General features: G+C 41.3%; 1 protein-coding gene across 1 annotated transcript in view; it reads left to right on the forward strand.

Moving 5' to 3' along the window:
• The window catches only part of LOC134358441 (tyrosine-protein phosphatase non-receptor type 13-like), a 426,694-nt gene that overhangs the window by 225,617 nt on the left and 181,677 nt on the right, over nt 1–19,400 (forward strand). Inside the window, exons 23-25 of the mRNA XM_063070670.1 lie at nt 4,101–4,202; nt 9,145–9,238; nt 10,267–10,352. Of these exons, the coding sequence (XP_062926740.1) occupies nt 4,101–4,202; nt 9,145–9,238; nt 10,267–10,352 (282 nt within the window). The remainder of the gene's footprint in view (nt 1–4,100; nt 4,203–9,144; nt 9,239–10,266; nt 10,353–19,400) is intronic.

A 19,400-nucleotide genomic window follows, 5' to 3' on the forward strand; every position in this document is an offset into this window, starting at 1 on the left:
GGAGATACAGCTGCTGGCTTCCTCTTCTACCCTTGGCAATTATGAGGCTTGTTCTAGTCAGTACTGATCCCGAGGATGTTAATGGCAGGGGATTCAGAGATGGCAATCCCATTGAAGGTAAAAGTTGTGTGCTGAAGATTATCATTGTCTGCAACTTCTGAGGTGGAAATATTACTTGCTACTTATCAGTGTATGCCTGAATGTTGTACAGATCTTGCTGTGTGCCAGCATGAACTAGCTCATTTGCTGAGGAGCTGAGAATGACATTAAACATTGAGCGATTATCAGTGACTATCTCCCTTATTATGAAAGTTAGGTCATTGAAGAAGCAGAAGATGGTTGGGCTCAGGAACCTGCCTGAGGAAACCCTAGCCTGATGTAAATGTTGTGTACTAACCAGTGAATATCCCCATTTGTGATCTTATGGTGGAAGCCAAGTCTTTGATAAAGCAGCTGAAGGTGGTTGGACCCAAAACTCTGGGAGAAACTCCTGCGATGATGCCCTGCAGCTGGGATCGTTGTCCTGCAACAACTTTCCTTTGTGTGGGCTGTGACCCCAACCACTGGAGTGTTATCTCCTTGAAGCTCATTGTCTTTAGTTTTGCCACAGGTACTTGGTCAAACTTTGCATTGATCACAAAGGCTATCACTGTCAATCTCCCTAGAATTCAGCATTTGATCAATGTTTAGACTAAGGCTACAGTGAGCTGTGAAGCGGGGTGCTGCTGGCAAAAATCAAAGTTGGACATCAGTAAGTAGGTTATTGATGGGTAAGGAGGATTCAACAGGATATTGGCATGGATGATATAGTTCATTTATGAGGAGAGACTGAAGAAATTGGGAATGTTTTCCCTGAAATAGCGGAGGTTAAGAAATGACATGACAGGGGTATATAAAATCATGAGGGGTGTCGATGGTGCGGGAAATTTTCCCTCATGTCAGAGTTAGATATAACTAGAGGATATAGTTTTGGGGTAAGGGGGAGGAGTTGTAGAGGGGATATGATGGGGACCTTATTCAGCTAGAGACTGGTAAGTACCTGGAATGTATTGCCTGAGGGAGTGGTTGATGCTGGGTCACTGGCAACAGTTAAGAAGAGCCTAGCTGAGAGCAAGAACCTAGTTACTATGTTATTCAGGAGCTGGTTGAATAGATCGCTGATGGTGCTGAACCACTATGGGTGGTAGACCTTGAAGTCACCTCAGAGTACTTCCTCGGGCCATGGAGCAGCACTGATTATTCAGCCGAGGCAGGATGGCAGGTGGTAACCAGGAGGATGTCCCTTGCCCAGATTTTACTGGATGAAATGAGAATTTATGAGATCTAGAGTTAATTTTGAAGACTCAAAGGACTTCCCACCTGTGCAATGGGTGTGTCCCACCAGTGGGTCGCGATGGACCACGGGAGTGCGATGGAGTAGCTTGGCAGAGTGTATGTTATGATTTAATGAATGTGATAAGGCTGAGCTATCTGCAGATGAGTTCTCCCAGTCAGATATTTGAGAAGAGAATCTTGCAAGGTTAACTGGGCTGGATGAGGCAGGCTGACTGTCTTTAATATGTCCAGTCTTGGAGTCCAAGTTCAATATTATTCTCTCTTTTCATCAACACCCGGACATATAACACAACTGAGTGATTTGCTAGGCCACCTCAGCAGCAGTAAGTAATCACCTGCATATAGACAAGATCAAGTAAGAATGACACCCAGCTGAGTTTCCAATCCAATAGTGTAGTGGCAACTATCACTGAGATTAGTTGCCTTTTTTAATTGCGGGTAATTTACTTGATTTGGATTCCACAACTGGCGTATTGGGCTTTGAACTTGATCCTCTGAATTATGAATGTTAACCAAATTCTGTTTTCTCTAACTGCGTTCCTCAAGTATTTTAGGCAAGGAACCAAGTTTCATGTGTACCACGTCACCCCTAGTAATACTAAGTGATTGTGCAGAAGACTGATGGATTCAGCCTTATACAAAAGGTGGACAGGGATCTTTTTCTGCTCACTTCTGTAGGTCACAGGTGAATGTGGGGCAACTGTAGGGACATTTGGACATTGGACTTTGGGGATGTGGCATTTAAGGGTTAGGTAGACTTGCCAGGTGCCAGTTGATGGTAGAACTGGGAATATTAGGGATTTGATTGGATGACTGATACGCAGTGTGCATGCCAGTGGCCCCCCAGTTCATTGGTGAGGATCTCAAATGAGTCTGTGAGAGTCAAAGTATACTGATGGAAGAGATCAAGGATGGGGGTATGGAAGTGATGATGGGAGGCTTAGCATAAGAATGTAAGTGTGTGCATACATGTTAGGTCTTAGCAGCAGAGCCTAGTTTCCAGATGTCCTGGAAATCCTTGCCTTGAACCAAGAGTCACACTGTGAAGTCCCTGTGGTTGATGGTCTGTGAGATTGCTTCTTGTTAAAATGAGTCACAATCAGACATCTTCCCATCTTTATTGGAAGCAAGTCATCGTTGATCCCATTAGTATTAAAACTAGAGGTGAATCAGAGAACGTGAACAGAATTGATAGGGGTGTTACCATAAGCGCTGGCAGAAAGCAGGTTGGTCAAATAGCATCCTTCTATATTATAATACATAAGCAACTAAGAAGAAAGAAAGTGGCTTTGAAGATTTGTCTAAATGACCATACCCCTAAAATGCCGAATGTTTCAGTCTACCTTGCTTTGTTGTGAACCCACAATCCTCTGGTCTGTGCTTTCAGCTGAGCCAACCCAACTAAATCTGAGCCAGCTTCATCCTTGAGACTTTGAAATGTGGGAAAATGATGGATGCAATCTCACTGGCCTTTAACGGAATCTTGGATCACCTAGGCAATACAGATACCTATGTCAGGATGCTGTTTATTGACTACAGCTCAGCATTTAACACCATAATTTCTAAAGTCCTGATAAAAAAGCTACAGAATTTGGGCCTCTGTACCCCCCTCTACAACTGGATCCTCAACTTCCTAACCAGAGGATCACAATCTGTACGGATTGAAAATAACATCTCCACCTCACTGATAATCAACACTGGTGCACCTCAGTGATGTGTACTTAGCCTACTGCTCTACTCTCTCTACACCCATGACTGTGTTGCTAGGCACAGTTCAAATGTCATCTGTATATTTACTAATGATTGAACCATTGTTGGCAGAATCTCAGATGGTGATGAGAGGGCGTACAGGAGTGATAAATACCAGCTAGTTGAGTGGTGTTGCAGCCACAACCTTGCACTGAACGTCATTAAGACCAAAGAGCTGATTGTGGACTTCGGGAAGGGTAATTCAAAAGTGGAGAGAATGAGCAACGTCAAGCTCCTGGGTGTTAATATCGCTGAGGACTTTTCCTGGTCCCTACTTATTGATGCAGCTATAAAGAAGGCGAGACAGTGGCTATATTTCATTCAGAGTTTGAAGAGATTTGGTATGTCATCTAAAATACTAGCAATTTCTACAGATGTAGAAAGCATTCTAACTGGCTGCATCACAGTCTGCTATGGGGTGGCTACTGCAGAGGATCGAAGTAAACTGCAGAGTGTTATAAACTTAGTCAATTCCAACATGGGCACTAGCCTTCGTAGTATCTAAGACATCTTCAAGGAGCGTTTCCTCAAAAAGGTGGCATCCACCATTAAAGACACTCAGCTCCCAGGACATCCCCACTTCTCTTTGTTATCATCAGGAAGGATGTACAGAGGCCTGAAGGCACACATTCAAACAATTCAGGAACAGCTTTTTTCCCCCGTCATCTGATTTCTGAATGGACATTGAACCCATAAACAGTACCTCAATACTTTTCTATTTCTATTTTTGCACTACTTATTTAATTTAGGTACAGTTTTTGATATATATGCACTTACTGTAATTCAGTTTTTTTTTCTATATTATCATGTATTGCATTGTGCGGCTGCCACAAAGTTAACAAGTTTCATGCCATATGCCGGTGATATTAAACATGATTCTGATTCTGAGATAGGATACTTCACCATTCACAAACCTTTGTGGGCTCTGTAGTGAATAAGACTTTCTAACCTCAGTAGGGTAAATGGTTAGAATCTAACCATGAATCCCCATTGATACCTTGTGATTTGATTGACAGGCTGGTGGTGAGGTGTCATCAGGGCAACAAGACCTGAAACCAGGAGACAGATACAGTGTGGAACTGGCTAAGATAGATGGAAGCCTTGGAGTTAGTGTCACAGTAAGTGCTAAATAGTTGCCTTGCACTGCTGACTGCTGTAGTATGATTTTGTAATGACAATTAAAGGATTTGTAGAAGTAAGGACAAGCCAGACTTTTCCCCAAGACCTCAAGATTATGATCACCACACTTCCCTTACTATACAGCCCAAAAACCTCAATTTCAGTTGTCGACTAATCTCTGCTGCCTGACATACATCATCTTTAATGCACATGACAGCATCGTAACCCACCAAAAATATCCAACTTTGGGACAAAGATCAGACCTTCAGCCTCTGGGTCAGTTCCTCATTCAGTTTCTGGTTCTTCTGGGTTTTCCTCTATACTTGCTGTTAGATTTGGCAAACAAAATCTATGTGTAAGCTCCAAATGTTCCCCTTCTGTTTTCTTCACCTTTGCATGAGGAAGGGTCTTCTGGGTATACTCTAAAAGAAGAGAACAACCTAATAGAAATTAATTCCCAGTTGGAAAACAAAACACGTTTATAACAGCGTCAGCACATTGTGCTTTCCTCCAAAATGTTCTGTTCGAGCCGACTGAATGCATTTTAGACGGAGTACATTGCACTATCCACTGCTTGTGTGGAGCTCCAAATGTAACTGGATGATTTTATTAATAAGCACATAGAGCACTAAGATATAAAATATCAGCTATTTCAATCAGAGAAGCCTAATCATTTTATAACCTTACTATCTTCTGTCTGTATCTGGAATGCTTAATGAGGAAGGTTTCCAAAGGCTTCAAATATTTCAATATCAGGCATCAGCAAAATATCTGTAAACATGCACATTACCCTTTGATTATTCCAGTGTTATGAACTTGCTTATCTGAAATTTAAATAATCCTATTTTTCCACAGGTAGAGAAAAAGCATTGATTCACTTTTTGCAGTGTCAGCCGTTGTGTTGTGTGGATAGTCAAAGCAAAATGACAAACTATGCTGATGTATGTAAGATTTGATACATTTGTGATTTATCTTTGTGCATTTTTGCTGGTCGAGGTGAGGGAGAACATTGCTGGGAAATGGAGCATTTTCCGCTTTACATCCCATGACAGAACCAAGCACTCTCAGGTTAGGTATAAAACACAATGCCACGTCTCCCAACATGCTCAAGTTTGGCAGTGGTAGAACAATTCTCCTTATCTGCTTGTGGTATTTCCCCTGTGGTCTGCCCCTGATTTTGTATCACTGTGATGTGAAATCAAAACTATATCAGCAAAGCAACAAATGAAAATACTTGCTAGAATATTTAGACTCTTTCTCTGCTAATGTCATATTAAATGTATATGTATGTGAGTGCTCTGTCACTTCTGATTTAACTTGTGGTATGAATTTCCAATTGCATTGCCAAGCTTAGTAAGGAACAATGAAGATTGAGTCCATAGTCTAGGGCAGGGATTCCCAACTTCTTTATGCTATGGACCCTTACTATTAACTGAAGGGTCCAGGGAGCTCAGTTTGGGAACCCCTGGTCTGGGGTGAAGTGAACTATTGTATCTCCTTTGCATAGACATAATAGTCAGCTCCTCAACCAGCTCAGGTAGATGCCCATCCTTTGCTGATGTTTAAACGTGAAGTTCTTCATTGTCCTTCCGTAATTGAAACTGTTTCCTATTGGATGGGATCTTGTTGTGCATGGTCTGATGCTACATTTGTGTGCATCATTCTACAGCGGTACGGGGTGACAAAGATTGTGATCAGGATGAGTTCATTCAGTTCTTCAAGCCCTCTTAATGAGACTCAAGTGTTCTCTGTATAACTGCCTCAATGTGGCTTATACTCCATTTGACTTAAATCATAAGGAGTACATTCCCAGAGAACCACAGGCCATAAGATGTAGATCAGAGGTGGGAAAGTTACTGCTGGGGATTCTGAAAGACAGAATCTGCCTGCATTTGGAAAGTCAAGGTTGATTAAGGACAGTCAGCATGGATTTGTTTATAAAAAAACATGTATTTGGAAGAAGATGGTGCCAGTGAACAACACAACCAAGGGCAACATCCTTCAGATGGTTCACAAAACTAATTCTTTCATTTACATCTTCCTTTTCTTTCAAATGTGGTTCTGCTACTGTTGGAGCTTATGATCTATGTTTTGGTGGTGTATTTTTGGGCCAATTGAGCAACCTGGCACTTTCGCTGTCTCCAAGGGGGTATGAGGAGGTTTCGAGCAAAGTGTGTGTCCTGGAGGCGGGGCACGAGCCCATGATTGACTCCATTCCCCGCGGATCTTGCCGATTAAAGTGTCGAAGAAGATTGAAATCATTGAGGCGAGAGTAGAAGGCGAGTGGGTGTTCAGTGCTGTCTACTAACCTCTGACCAGCTGCTCTTGGAGGAAGGTCCCTGCATTTGAATGGTCTCTTTCTCTCTCTTGCTCAATGGTGCTGGAGCCCTGGGTCTTGGGCAAGATATAATCTATGTGGTTTGTGGATTGAACTCTGTAGCACGTTATGATGTGCTTCTGGCACCTTATTTTTGTGACTATTTTGAGCAATTTTGATCAGGGCAGCCTGCAGATCACAAAGGACACAGCACTTGATTGAACTGAATGAGTTGAACTAAATAAGCATGGAGTCTTTTGATGTCTTTGTGGGTTGGTATTTTATATTTTGTGCTTTTTTTGCCATTTATGCATTTTTTTCTTTTTGTGCATTTGGTGGTGGGGCAGGTTTCATTTTTATCTTTGAACGGGTTCCATCATTTTCTTTGCTTTGTGGCTGTCTGTGGGAAGATGAATCTCAGGGTTGTAGACTAATAATACTTAGATAATAAATGTACTTTGAATCTTTGAATTCTGAAGATGTGACCAAGAGGATTAACATCAGCAGGGTGATAGACATTGTCTAAGTGGAGTTTAGCAAGGCCTAGGCCAGAAGGTTGGGACACATGAAATTCAGGGTGAGCAAGACAACTGGATACAAATTTGGCTTAATGATAGGCATCAGATTGATAAAGGAGAGTTTTCAGATTGGAATTCTATGATCAGAGATCAGTGCACAGTGTCTTGTTGTTTGTTATATATATTAATGGTTTGGATGACAATGTAGTTGGCATGATTAATAAGTTTGCAGGTGGCACCAAAATAGTTGGTGTGCTGAACAGTGAAGAAAGTTGTCTAATGGGATATTGATTGACTGGGAAAGTACGTGAAGGAATGGCAGACAGAATTTAACTCAGACAAATATGAAGAGGTGTATTTTGGGAAGTTAAACTAGGGCACAACTTACTGAATGGCAGGACCCTAAGTAGCACTGTTGAACAGAGGAACTTAGAGGTACAAGGATATAATTCCCTAGAAGTAATAACACAGATAGACAGCGTGTTGAAGAAGGCATATAGCATGTTTGCCTTCCTTGACCGTGGTATTGAGTACAAGAATTAGGATGTCAAAATATTGGTTCAACTGCATGGAGTATTGTGTACAGATCTGATCTCCGCACCCTAGGAAGTATGTGATTAAGCTGGAGAGATTGAAGAAAAAATTCACAGGGATATTGCCTGGGTGGAGCTTGAATTACAAAATCACATTGAACAGACAGGGACTTCTCTGGAATGAGGAACACTGAGAAGTGACCTTGTAGAAGTTTATAAAATCAAGAGGAGAATTGATAGGGTAGGGAGTCACTGTCATTTTGCAAGGGTACTCGTGTCTAAAACTAAAGGGAACAAGCTTAAGGTGAAAAGGGAAAGATTTAGAGAGGATCTGATGGGCAAGTTTTTCACACTGAGGGTGGCAGGTATATGGAAGGAGCTACCAGAGGAAGAGATAGAGGCAGATTCAAGAACAACATTTAAAAAGCAGTTGGATAACTACATGGTTAGGAAAGGTGTAGAGGGATATGGGCCAAATTTGAGCAAATAAGACAACCTCAGGTAGATATCCAGGCTGACATTGATGTGTTGGGCCGAAGGGATGTTCACTGTGCAGTACAACTTGACAACTCTGTGAGATGAGCCATCCCTCTCCTCGTTTCAACTGTGAACGCAAGACCCTGTTGCACATGGGCAGTGTGGAACACTGCGAGTCCGGTTCACTGGTTCGTCGACGAGACCGACGGCAGGGAGTTGCATTAGCTCAGTTGTGGCGAGGACTAGACCCTTGGACCGTGGAGTTGCTTATTGCAGGCGCCCAGGAGAGGTGATGCCAATGTGCAATGGGAGGGAGCATGGGCATACTGGACTGGGTGCTAGCCCCTCTGGTCAGTGCTGCCTGCCTGTGTTCACTCGATGTTCACTTGGTGCTGCCCTCCAGTATTTGCTCCGTGGACAAGCAGCTGGACCAGAACAACATCCCATGCACCATCATTCTACAGACCATGCCACTGAGGGAATTGGGCTGTAATACATTTTTTGTGACTGTATGTTTTCTGCATTCATAACCATATCTGCTGTGTACTGTGTGCTGTGTGCTATTGGCAATGTGCTTTTCACCTTGGCCACGGCGGAATGTTGTTTTGTTTGACTATATTCTTGTATGATTTAATGATAATTAAATGTGAACTTGAATTTCCTGGGTCACTGGACCTATGAAGTAGCCATACTACCAGCTGCAACACTGTGGATGTCCAAAGCTGTGCTCGGATAAATTCAGTTGTGATATTATGAGGTTTTAAGCCTCCAGGGGAAAAGTGTAGGAAAACAATAAAGATGTACTGGATGAGGACTGGAATCTTTGTAGTACAGCTGGATGGAATCATCCCAAGAGTTATTGGATCAAGTTCAATTTTTCAATAACTGCTCAATATAATGAATTGATCTGCTCAATATCTTCACTTAATAAAAGACACATGGCAGGAGAGCTCAATCTTTCCACTTCACCAATGATTTGTCTGTGGTAATGCGTGGGATCGGTGAGCTCCCTCGATCTGATGCTCAGCAGGCAAAGAGGGAGCAAATCCAAGGAGGGAAGTGTGTCCTTTAAATTAGATTCTGTTGTGATCTACAGGGAGGTGTGAATACCAGTGTGAAGCATGGTGGAATCTATGTGAAGGCAATTATACCTGGAGGAGCTGCAGATCTGGATGGTCATATCAGGAAAGGTAAGGAGAGGGTTTCAAATTCACTCAAGGAGGCATTTAATTATTCTGGATCAGTTTGCATCAAAAGTTGTCCTCCAACACATCTTCACTGAACACTCAGAATGATCCAATTCCCACTTTGGTTGTACCAGTGGGGATGATAGATGACCAGACCCTGGCCTTGCATCTCAATGAAGTACATTCAAATTCAGGATGTCCTCCAAACACTGATTGGGAAAATATCAATCTATTTCCATGTTAAGCCCAGTTGGTGTATGAGAGTGATGACAGGACTCTGGCAAAGTTGGGCGTCAGCACAGAGATTTTATTGTGTCTGAAAAAAATGGTGTATGATTTGCCATTAATGCACAGAGTGGTCATGTAACCAGTGAGCAACGCAGAACCACTTATGAACTGGGTCCAGATGACATCCTGTTTCTGATAATGTTATTGGTTTATTTGCTGTCAGTGTTGAAGCTTATGAGGAGGGGACAGCAAGACTTGGTGAATGCCCTTGAAAGGGTGCAGCACACTGGGGGAGATGGTGGTCAGAGATCCAATGGGTTACTGGCAATTTACACAACCTCTATATTGCATAGCACCTCAGCGATCATGAGGAACTACAATATCTAGCATTATTGGACACCATTAAATTAAGATGTCTTTTTTTAATCTTCATCCTGTTAACTTCCAAATGAGGCTTTCTCTCCTGCCCAGTCTTCCCCCCCTCCCCCATCTAACCTGAGACCTCTGGAGTTGTGACAAATGTCCAGGCTTCCTGTAGGGGCTCAAGAAACTTTGGCTGCTCAGCCACATCACATTAAAGCCCTGCATTGTCCGAATGAACATCACCTTCCACTCAACCCTTTGTCTGAAAAATGTGAGTTTGAACAAACAGACACCATCCTGGACCTTTAGCAGCATTCAAGACCAATTGAGCCTGACTTTTGATTTAAGGTGGAAAGATACAATGGATATCTTGTTATGAAGTTTTGATTCTACAATATAAATGTCACGTCAGTCCTGACTTTTTTTCTTCTGTATGACAGGCGATTGTCTGCAGGAGGTGGATGGGTTCAATTTACAAGGCATCACACATAAGCAAGCTATTGAGCGCTTGAAGAACACAGGTCAGGTACGTTCCTGCTGTCTTGTCAATCCATCACAACAGGTGATGTACTGGAGATAATTTTATCTGGATCAATAGGTTAAAAAGCTTTCTCTGGAATATTGATTGACCTTTCCTGGTCATTGTGTTTCTTATAACAAGGTAGTATAGATCCATATTGATCCAGAGCCCTAACTGAAAGGGAGACAAGAACTGTAAAGACGATGTGAAGTTGGTCTGGAGTAGGAAAGCAAGAAATGGTAGGTTGTACCTGAGAAAGTGCTGTCCCTCTGGTCTTGTCTGGCTCAACATCATGTGATCAGGCTGAGATGGAAGAGTGTGAAATGGAACATGGTACTACTCTGCTTGGATTACTAGGTTGGTCATCACCCGGCCAGTGCTCCTATTTAGGCATTGCACATTCGATAGCTGCGGAATTTGAATGAAGATAAAATACATCTATAAGTCTACTTACTACCATCAGGAATGAGGTACAGGAGCCAGAAAACACACACTCAATATTTCATGAACAGCTTCTTCCCCTCCCCCATCAGATTTCTGATTGGTCCATCAACACTTCCTCTCAGAATCAGGTTTAATATCACTGGCATTTGTCATGAAATTTGGTGCTTTGTGGCAGCAGTATATTGCAATACATATTAATGAAAAACCTATAAATTACAATAAGTACATATTTTAAAAATTAAATAAGTACCTGTAGTGCAAAAAGACAGGAAAATATAGAACATAGAATAGTACAGCACAGTACAGGCCTTTCGGCCCACATTGTTGTGCCGACCCTCAAACCCTACCTCCCATATAACCCCCACCTTAAATTCTTCCATATACCTGTCTAGTAGTCTCTTAAATTTCACTAGTGTATCTGCCTCCACCACTGACTCAGGCAGTGCGTTCCACACACCAACCACTCTCTGAGTAAAAAACCTTCCTCTAATATCCCCCTTGAACTTCCCACCCCTTACCTTAAAGCTATGTCCTCTTGTATTGAGCAGTGGTGCCCTGGGGAAGAGGCGCTGGCTATCCACTCTATCTATTCCTCTTATTATTTTGTACACCTCCATCATGTCTCCTCTCATCCTCCTTCTCTCCAAAGAGTAAAGCCCTAGCTCCCTTAATCTCTGATCTTAATGCATACTCTCTAAACCAGGCAGCATCCTGGTAAATCTCCTCTGTACCCTTTCCAATGCTTCCACATCCTTCCTATAGCGAGGTGACCAGAACTGGACACAGGGTAGTGAGGTAGTACTACCGACTTATTTTATTTCTATTGTAACTTGTAGTAATTTTTATGTCTTCCATTGTACTGCTAACATAAAACAATAAATTTCATGACATATGTCAGTGATTCTGATTTTGATTGTACTTGTAGAGGTATAAGGAAGTGATTGATTGTTTTCAACTTGAGAGACCTATCTGCTCCTTACACATTAGTAGGAGTTTTCACTGCTTGCTTTGAAATCCCTTTATCAGCTTTTATTACTTTTATTGTATAGTGCTATTGATTTTGCATATTGTTAAATGTAAGCTTCTGCATTTCCAAAAAAAATAATAAGCATTTTTATTCAGAAATATTCAACTGGATTGATGAAAAGACCATCATAAATATCCTTTAGGGAAGAAAACCTGCTATATGTACCCACCGTGACTCTCCGTGTTCTTAAGGTTTGCTGCCCTGTCACTCTGTTGACCAAGTTATACAAAAGGATGAGGGGGTGTAGATAGGGTAAATGCAAGTAGGCTTTTTTCCCCACTGAGGTTGGGTGGGACTAAAACCAGAGGTCATGAGTTAAGGGTAAAAGGTGAGCAATTTAAGGGGAATATGGGAAGAAACTTCTTCACTCAGAGGGTCGTGAGAGTGTGGAATGAGCTGGTGCATGCAAACTCGATTTCAACGTTTAAGAGAAGATTGGATAGCACGGATATGGAGGGCTATGGTCCCGGTGCGGGTAGATGGGAGTAGACGGTTCAAATGGTTTTGGCATGGAGTAGATGGGTCAAAGGGCCCATTTCTGTGCTGTTCCTGTACAGTAAAATCTACCAGTATGAAGGTGGAATACTATAGTACCCTTACACTGTTGCACCTGATCGTGACCACATTACATTGGTCTCTGTTTTGATCTGGACAGTAGATGTTGCTGAGTGGGGCTGAGGTCATTGTAGAGTTTGTTTCGTGTTGGGTTGAGCTCATAGTTTCTCTCTGAGTGTTGTGAATGGTGGGTTTAAAGTTCAAAGTACATCTATGTTATTGTATACTACTTTGAGATTCACTTTCTTACAAGCATTCACAATCGAATAAAGAAATAGAGTAGAATCAATAAATAGTTGATGAGGTAGATCACAGTGACCATGCGCTTTATTGTGTTTCTCATAGGCTCCACTCTGCAAGATTTCAGCAACTGCACTCGGTCTGTTGTCTCCCCAGATTCCTATGGCTTGCATCTGGGAGCCACATCCTCAGTATAGGCAAATTTCCTCAGTTGCAGCAAGCTTATTGCTCACGTACTGTAGATGTTGGAGAGGCCTTTGGGGTAGTGCGTTGATGGTTTACTGATCAGCACCCTTGGGTCAGCACCCATTGATGCATTGTTGAAAAATGTCCACAACAAAGAAGCAACAAGGCACATGGCTGCAAACTGGAGTGGGACTGAGCCTTCCCTCTGATGTCACAGGAGGGTGATGGGTTTGGAGTCATGGAGTCATCAAGTTGTGCAGATATGCAGCACAGAAACATGGAGTTATGGATTCATTGATTCATCGAGTTATGGAGATATGCAGCACAGAAACATGCCCTTTGGCTCAACTTACCAGCACCAACCAAGTTGCCTCACCGAGCTACTCTCATTTGCCTGTGTTTAGCTAAGTCTCAAGCAATCTGGAGTCTGTGATTAAACCCTGTGAAGTTTAAATTAATAAAGTAAAACTCCAATATCCTGCTGATTGTTTTGGCTCACTGGGTTTTGATTCCCACTTGCTCTTCCACTCACTAGGGTCCCCATTTCCTGTGCTTCCTTTAACACAGTGGAACCATTTCTCCGATCCTTTAGAACCAGTTCTCATGCTCCTTTGAAACTCACCAGAGTCTCATTCCCATTCTCCTTTTAAACTTCCAGCGTCCCCATTCCTTAGTCCCCTTGGAACTCACTGGGGATCTGCTCGCACTCTCTAAAACTCACCTGGTTCTACTTCCCTCATCCCCAGTAATCTTGGTGGAATTCAGCTCCGATATTCATTGTGAACATGTGAAATCAGCCACCACAGGCTCACTGGGGCATAGTCCTTCCCATCTATGGGGGAGAGAGGTAACAGTGAGGGTGCCACAGCAGCATAGCAGTTGGCACATCACTATTACAGCTCGGGGCATTCTGGAGATTGGTGTTCAATCCCGGCACCATTCTGTAAGGAGTCTGTGTACATTCTCTCCATGGTGTGCGTAGATATTCTCTGTGTCTTTCAGTTTCCTCCCGCAGTTCAAAGACATAATCAGGTAAGTTAATTGGTCTTTATAAATTGTCCTGTGTTTAGGTGAGGGCTCAAAGAGCCAGAAGGGACTACTCTGTACGATATCACTGAAATAAAAGAAAATCCTTAAAAGAATATTATAGTCAATGAAGTGATGGATATTGTAGTCAACAAGTCTGAATGCTGTTTAAAATTAAATTTTTGTTTTTAAAAGTTACTGTATTTTAAACCCTGCTTTAATCAATACTGACCGCAGGTCTCATCTTCTTACAAAACTCCTTGAGGATCTTGAGATTCTTTGATGTGCCCTGGTGTGAATCACCCCCAATGGCCACAGCTTCAAGGCAAAACTTACTTGCAACAGCATTGCAGGCACATAGTATCTGAAAAACAACATTCAGAAAAATATATAAATCAAATATAATTCCTTTTTACAAGGAATAACACAATTAGATCAAAATAGTCCATTTTAGTGCAAGGTGAACATAATTTTGCTGCACTGAGGTAATGATTAGAGTTGTGCAGGTTGGTTCTTGAAACAAATGGTTGAAGGGAAGTAGCTGCTCTTGAACCTGGTGGTGGCTTCAGTACCATCTCCTGGATGGTAGTTGCAAGAAGTTGGCATGGACTGGATGGTGGGGATGTTTGATGATAGATGTTACATTCTTGAGACAATGAATGGAGTGTGGGAACCTGGGTTCCCGATCCTCGATGTGATCTGGGCCCATGTTGAGTGGGAGGGGAATGTGGCAAATGTTACTTTGTGAGCCAGATGTTGAACCTTCTTGAATTTCTGAATCATGCAGAGTTGGAAATTTCTCCTTCAGCTGGAATGTCTTCACACTTGCATCATTCAAGTTGTCCATTTGACGCAGAGCTTTTTTCTTTCACTTTTTTTCTGCAGTTCAGTATTGCTATATTTAAATCTCAACGATGCTGTTTATAACGGTAGGTTTTACTGTCCACGTAAGAGTTTGGTGTGTGTCTCCCTCAGTTTGCACCCCAACATCTGGGCTGCTATCCAGCACAAGCAGATTGAAACATTCATCAAATCATAAGGGACTCAGAGCCATTTCTACAAACAGAACATGATCACCCAAAATTAAATTAACTTCATTAAGCAATTCCTTGTCAGAACTGCAAGCCTTTTGTGAATCACTTTATCTTTTGTCGTATGGCATTCCAGGTAATTTGTATATTAAATATGTGTATCGCACAATTCAAAATATTAATCAGAGCACTTTATGTATATAATGCAGCGGGAGTCTTCCAATTTACCTTATCAAATATTGTAATTTAAATCTCAAAAATGCTCTTGTATCTATCCAAGAAAATAGACCCATGATTTCCAGCCTGTATATAAAATCGTACATTTATTTCACATGACTGTAACAAATTACTAAAATATTTTTGACTCTCATAGTGAAATATCCTTTCAAATAAACTCTAAGTAATTTTTCATACATAATTTAGCATATGTTGGTATACCATCCAGATTAAAACATGTTATGATGATTAAGTGTTTTTAATACTGGTGCAATTGTACTGTATATTGAGTAAACTAGAAATGTGACTCTAGGTACTTGTATATTGCTATCATAAAAGTCTGCAATATTTAAGTTAAATAATTTATTGGCCTTCATTGCTATTATCACAGTGTTAGGCAGGTTTTTATCATTTGATGTGGAGTTTTCAGCTCAATTACTTTTGCAATTCCTCTATTGCTCTCCACCTTTCCAATGCTCCCCTCACTATGCGTCAAGTATGTTCTTAATTTGCTTCATCCCATCCTTGGCTGCCAAGCTTTTAGTTCAACTTTTGAAATTTCCTCCCTAAACCGCATCTTCTAGATTCTCCTTAATTATGACAAGCAATTGCAATGTGAATTAATCAGGCACTCTTTAGCATAATCATGGTAGCTGAAATGTATCAGTAGGAGCATTGTCGAATAAAGTCTAACATACAGTATAGATCTCAGTTGAGAAAGAGTCATGTAATCATAAACTGATACAACATTGAAACAGGCCCTTTGGCCCATCGACAGATACTGTCGGGGTGAATGAAGTCCTGTTTGAAACAGTGTAGTGGGTCCATTTGGAGTCCTTTCCAAGGTTGGCAAGGCTTCAGTTTAACACCTCATCCATAATACAGCACCATCATCAGTGTAGCATTTCCTCTGCATCACTCTGCAACATACACAGTGGGAACATTCAGTAGAGCAGGAGTTACCATCCTGGGATCCTTGCTTAATCATATTGGTCCATGGCATTAAAAAATGCTGGGAACCCCTGCATTAGAGGATTGTCTGGGGAAGAGTGATCACAGCATAATAGAATTTTATATTCATGCTGAGAGCCAATAATTTTGTGGGAAAATATGTCTTAATCAGAAATAAAAGTGACTGCAAAGATGTAAAAGCATTATTGTCTAAAATGCCTTGGGGAAAATAGCTTAAATGGCAATGTGTCGAAGTCAGTTACATCAGATGTTAAAGGATAAATGCTAAAAATCTGAACAAAAATATATTCCACTAAGACTTTGAGGACAATGATCACCTGCAATCCACAATGGTATCAAATGGAAAGATAGGTATTCAATGGTGTGAAGGTTATCAGTAGATCAGAAGATTGCTAAAATTTTAGAAGCCAGCAAAGGGTGGCTGAGTAAATAACATAAAGGTAGGAAATAGATAATGTAAGTAAACCAGCAAGAACCAGGCCGTAGGGACGATGACACTATCTGTAAAGGAAGCGAGTAAATAAAATTCCTTGAAGGATGAGAGCTGAGAATGGGAAAAAAGGCAGCAAGTGGTAGACTCTAGATGGGGTGAACATGCACACACTTTTTTTCCTGGGGAAGCAGCAAACTGAAAATAGAGGGCCCAGGTGAGAGGAGGAAGATTTAAAAGAGATCGAAGGGGCAATTTCTTCATGCAAATGGTAGTGCATATATGGAAAGAGATACTAGTGAAATTGATTGAGGTAGCTACAATAATAACACTGAAAAGACATTTGGATGCATGGATAGAGATCTAGAGGGATAAGGGCTAAATGCAGGCAAATGGGCCTAGGCTGGTGAGCACCATGGTCAGCCTGGACTGCATGGATGGGCTGGGCTGAAAGGTCTGTTTGTATGCTGAATAATTCTATGACTGCAACAGCAGAGATATCAGACAAATATTTGCTACCTCTCTTCATATAGAAGAGAGAAAATATATTGAAAAAAATTGGCGAGAAAGGGGGGAAATTAAAGCAATTATTATCCTTAGATAGTATGCAAATTTAAGGGTGTCAGGTCTATGAGACCTGGTACCCTGCAACTGAGAGCTTGAGAAGTGGCTGCAGAGATGGTGGATATATTACTTGCAATCTAATGAAGTCCCCTTGAATCTGGAGAGATCCCAGCTGACTGGAAAACTTTGAGAGTGACACTACTATTCAAATTGGACAGACAGCAAAAGCAGAAAACTATAGGCAAGTTTGCCTAATATCTGCCAGCAGTAAAATGTTGAAACCTATTACTGAGGAAGTAATAGCAGCAACTTTGGAAAATTGTAATATAATCAATCATTGTCACATTTCCATGAAAGGAAATTCAAATTTGATGAATTTATTAGAATTCTTAGAGGATGTGACAGGCCGAGTGGATTAAGCAGAATTAAAGAAAGTAGTGTCTTTGGATTTCCAAATCCGTTCAATAAGGTGCCTTACTGCAAAAGAGCTTAAGGCTATGCAGTAATAGTATGGAAAATGGATTGGGTAACTAGGAGAAAACAAAGATGGGATAAAGGAAAGATGACACAACTGAGGCTAGCAAGAGAAGTCAAGGCCAACATTAAAGCCAAAGAGAGGGCATATAATAGAACAAAAAATAGTGGGAAGTTAGAGGATTGGGAAGCTTTTAAAAACCAACAGAAGACAACTAAAAAGTAATTAAGAAGGTAAAACAGAATACAGAAGTAAGATAGTATGAAAGTAAGATATTGAAAAAGATACCAAAAGTTTATTTAGATACAAGTGTAAAAAAGAGGCAAGAGTGGATTTTGGACCACTGGAAAACAATGCTGATGAGGTAGTGATGGAGTCAACAAAATAGCAGAGGAATTGAATAAGTATTTTACATCAGTCATCACTGTGAAAGACACTAGCAGTATGGTGGAAGCTTCAGGGGTCATGAAGTGCGTGAAGTTACCATAACTAAGAGAAAGTTCTTGGGAAACTGAAAGGTCTGAAGGTAGATAAGTCACCTGGACTAGATGGTGTACACCCCAGAGTTCTGAAAGAAGTGGCTGAAGTGATCATGGAAGCATTAGTAACAATCTATCAAGAATCACTAGATTTTGGAATGGTTCGGCAAGACTGGAAAATTGCAAATATCACCCCACTCTTCAAGAAGGGAGAGAAGCAGAAGAAAATACACTATAGGCCCGTTAGTCGGACCTCAGTGGTTAGAAACATGATGTGGTTGATTATTAAGGATGAGGTCTTGGGTTACTTGGAGGCACATGATAAAATAGTCCATAGTCAGCATGGTTTTCTCAAGCGATAATCTTGCTTTATAAATCTATTGGAATTCTTTGAAGAAGACAAAGGAGAATCAATTGATGTTGTATACTTGGATTTTCAGAAGGCCTTTGACAAGGTGCCACACATGAGGCTGCTTAACAAACTACGAGCCCATGGTATTACAGGAAAGATTCTAGCATGGATAAAGCAGTAGCTGATTGGAAAGAAGCAAAGAGTGGGAATAAAGGGAGCCCTTTTCTGACTAGCTGCCGGTGACTAGTGGTGTTCCACAGGGGTCTAAATTGGTACCAATTCTTTTTATGTTGTGTGTCAATGATTTGGGTGATGGAATTGATGGCTTTGTTGCAAAGTTTGCAGACAATTTGAAGACAGGTGAAGGGGCAGGTAGTTCTGAGGAAGTAGAGAGGCTACAAAAGGACTTAGACAGATTAGGAGAATGGGCAAACAAATGGTGGATGGAATACTGTGTCAGGAAATATATGGTCTTGCACTTTGGTAGAAGAAATGAAAGGGTTGACTGTTTTCTAAATGGAGAGAAAATACAAAAAAACTGAGGTGCAAAGGAACTTGACAGCCCTTGTGCACAATTCCCTAAAGGTTAATTTGCAGGTTGAGTTTGTGGTAAGAAAGGCAAATGCGACGTTAGCATTCATTTCAAGTGGACTAGAATATAAGAACGAGGATGTAATTTTGAGACTTTAATAAAGCACTGGTGAGGCCTCACTAGGAGTGTTGTGAGCAAGTTTGGGCCCCTTATCTTAGAAAGGATGTGCTGAAACTGAAGAGGATTCAAAGGAGGTTCATGAAAATGATTCCAGGATTAAATAACTTGTCATATGAAGAGTGTTTGATGGCTCAGGGTCTGTATTCAGAATTCAGAAAAATGAGGGGTGATCTAATTGAAACCTATCAAATGGTGAAAGGCCTTGATAGAGTGGATATGGAGTGGATAATTCCTATGGTGGAAGAGTCTCAGGCCAGTGGACTCAGCCACAGAATAGAGGGGCATTGTTTTAGAATGGAGATGAGGAGGAATTTCTTTAGCCAGAGGGTGGCGAATCTGTGGAGT

The sequence above is a fragment of the Mobula hypostoma genome, chromosome 18 (assembly GCF_963921235.1).
Source record: "Mobula hypostoma chromosome 18, sMobHyp1.1, whole genome shotgun sequence".
Taxonomy (NCBI): domain Eukaryota; kingdom Metazoa; phylum Chordata; class Chondrichthyes; order Myliobatiformes; family Myliobatidae; genus Mobula; species Mobula hypostoma.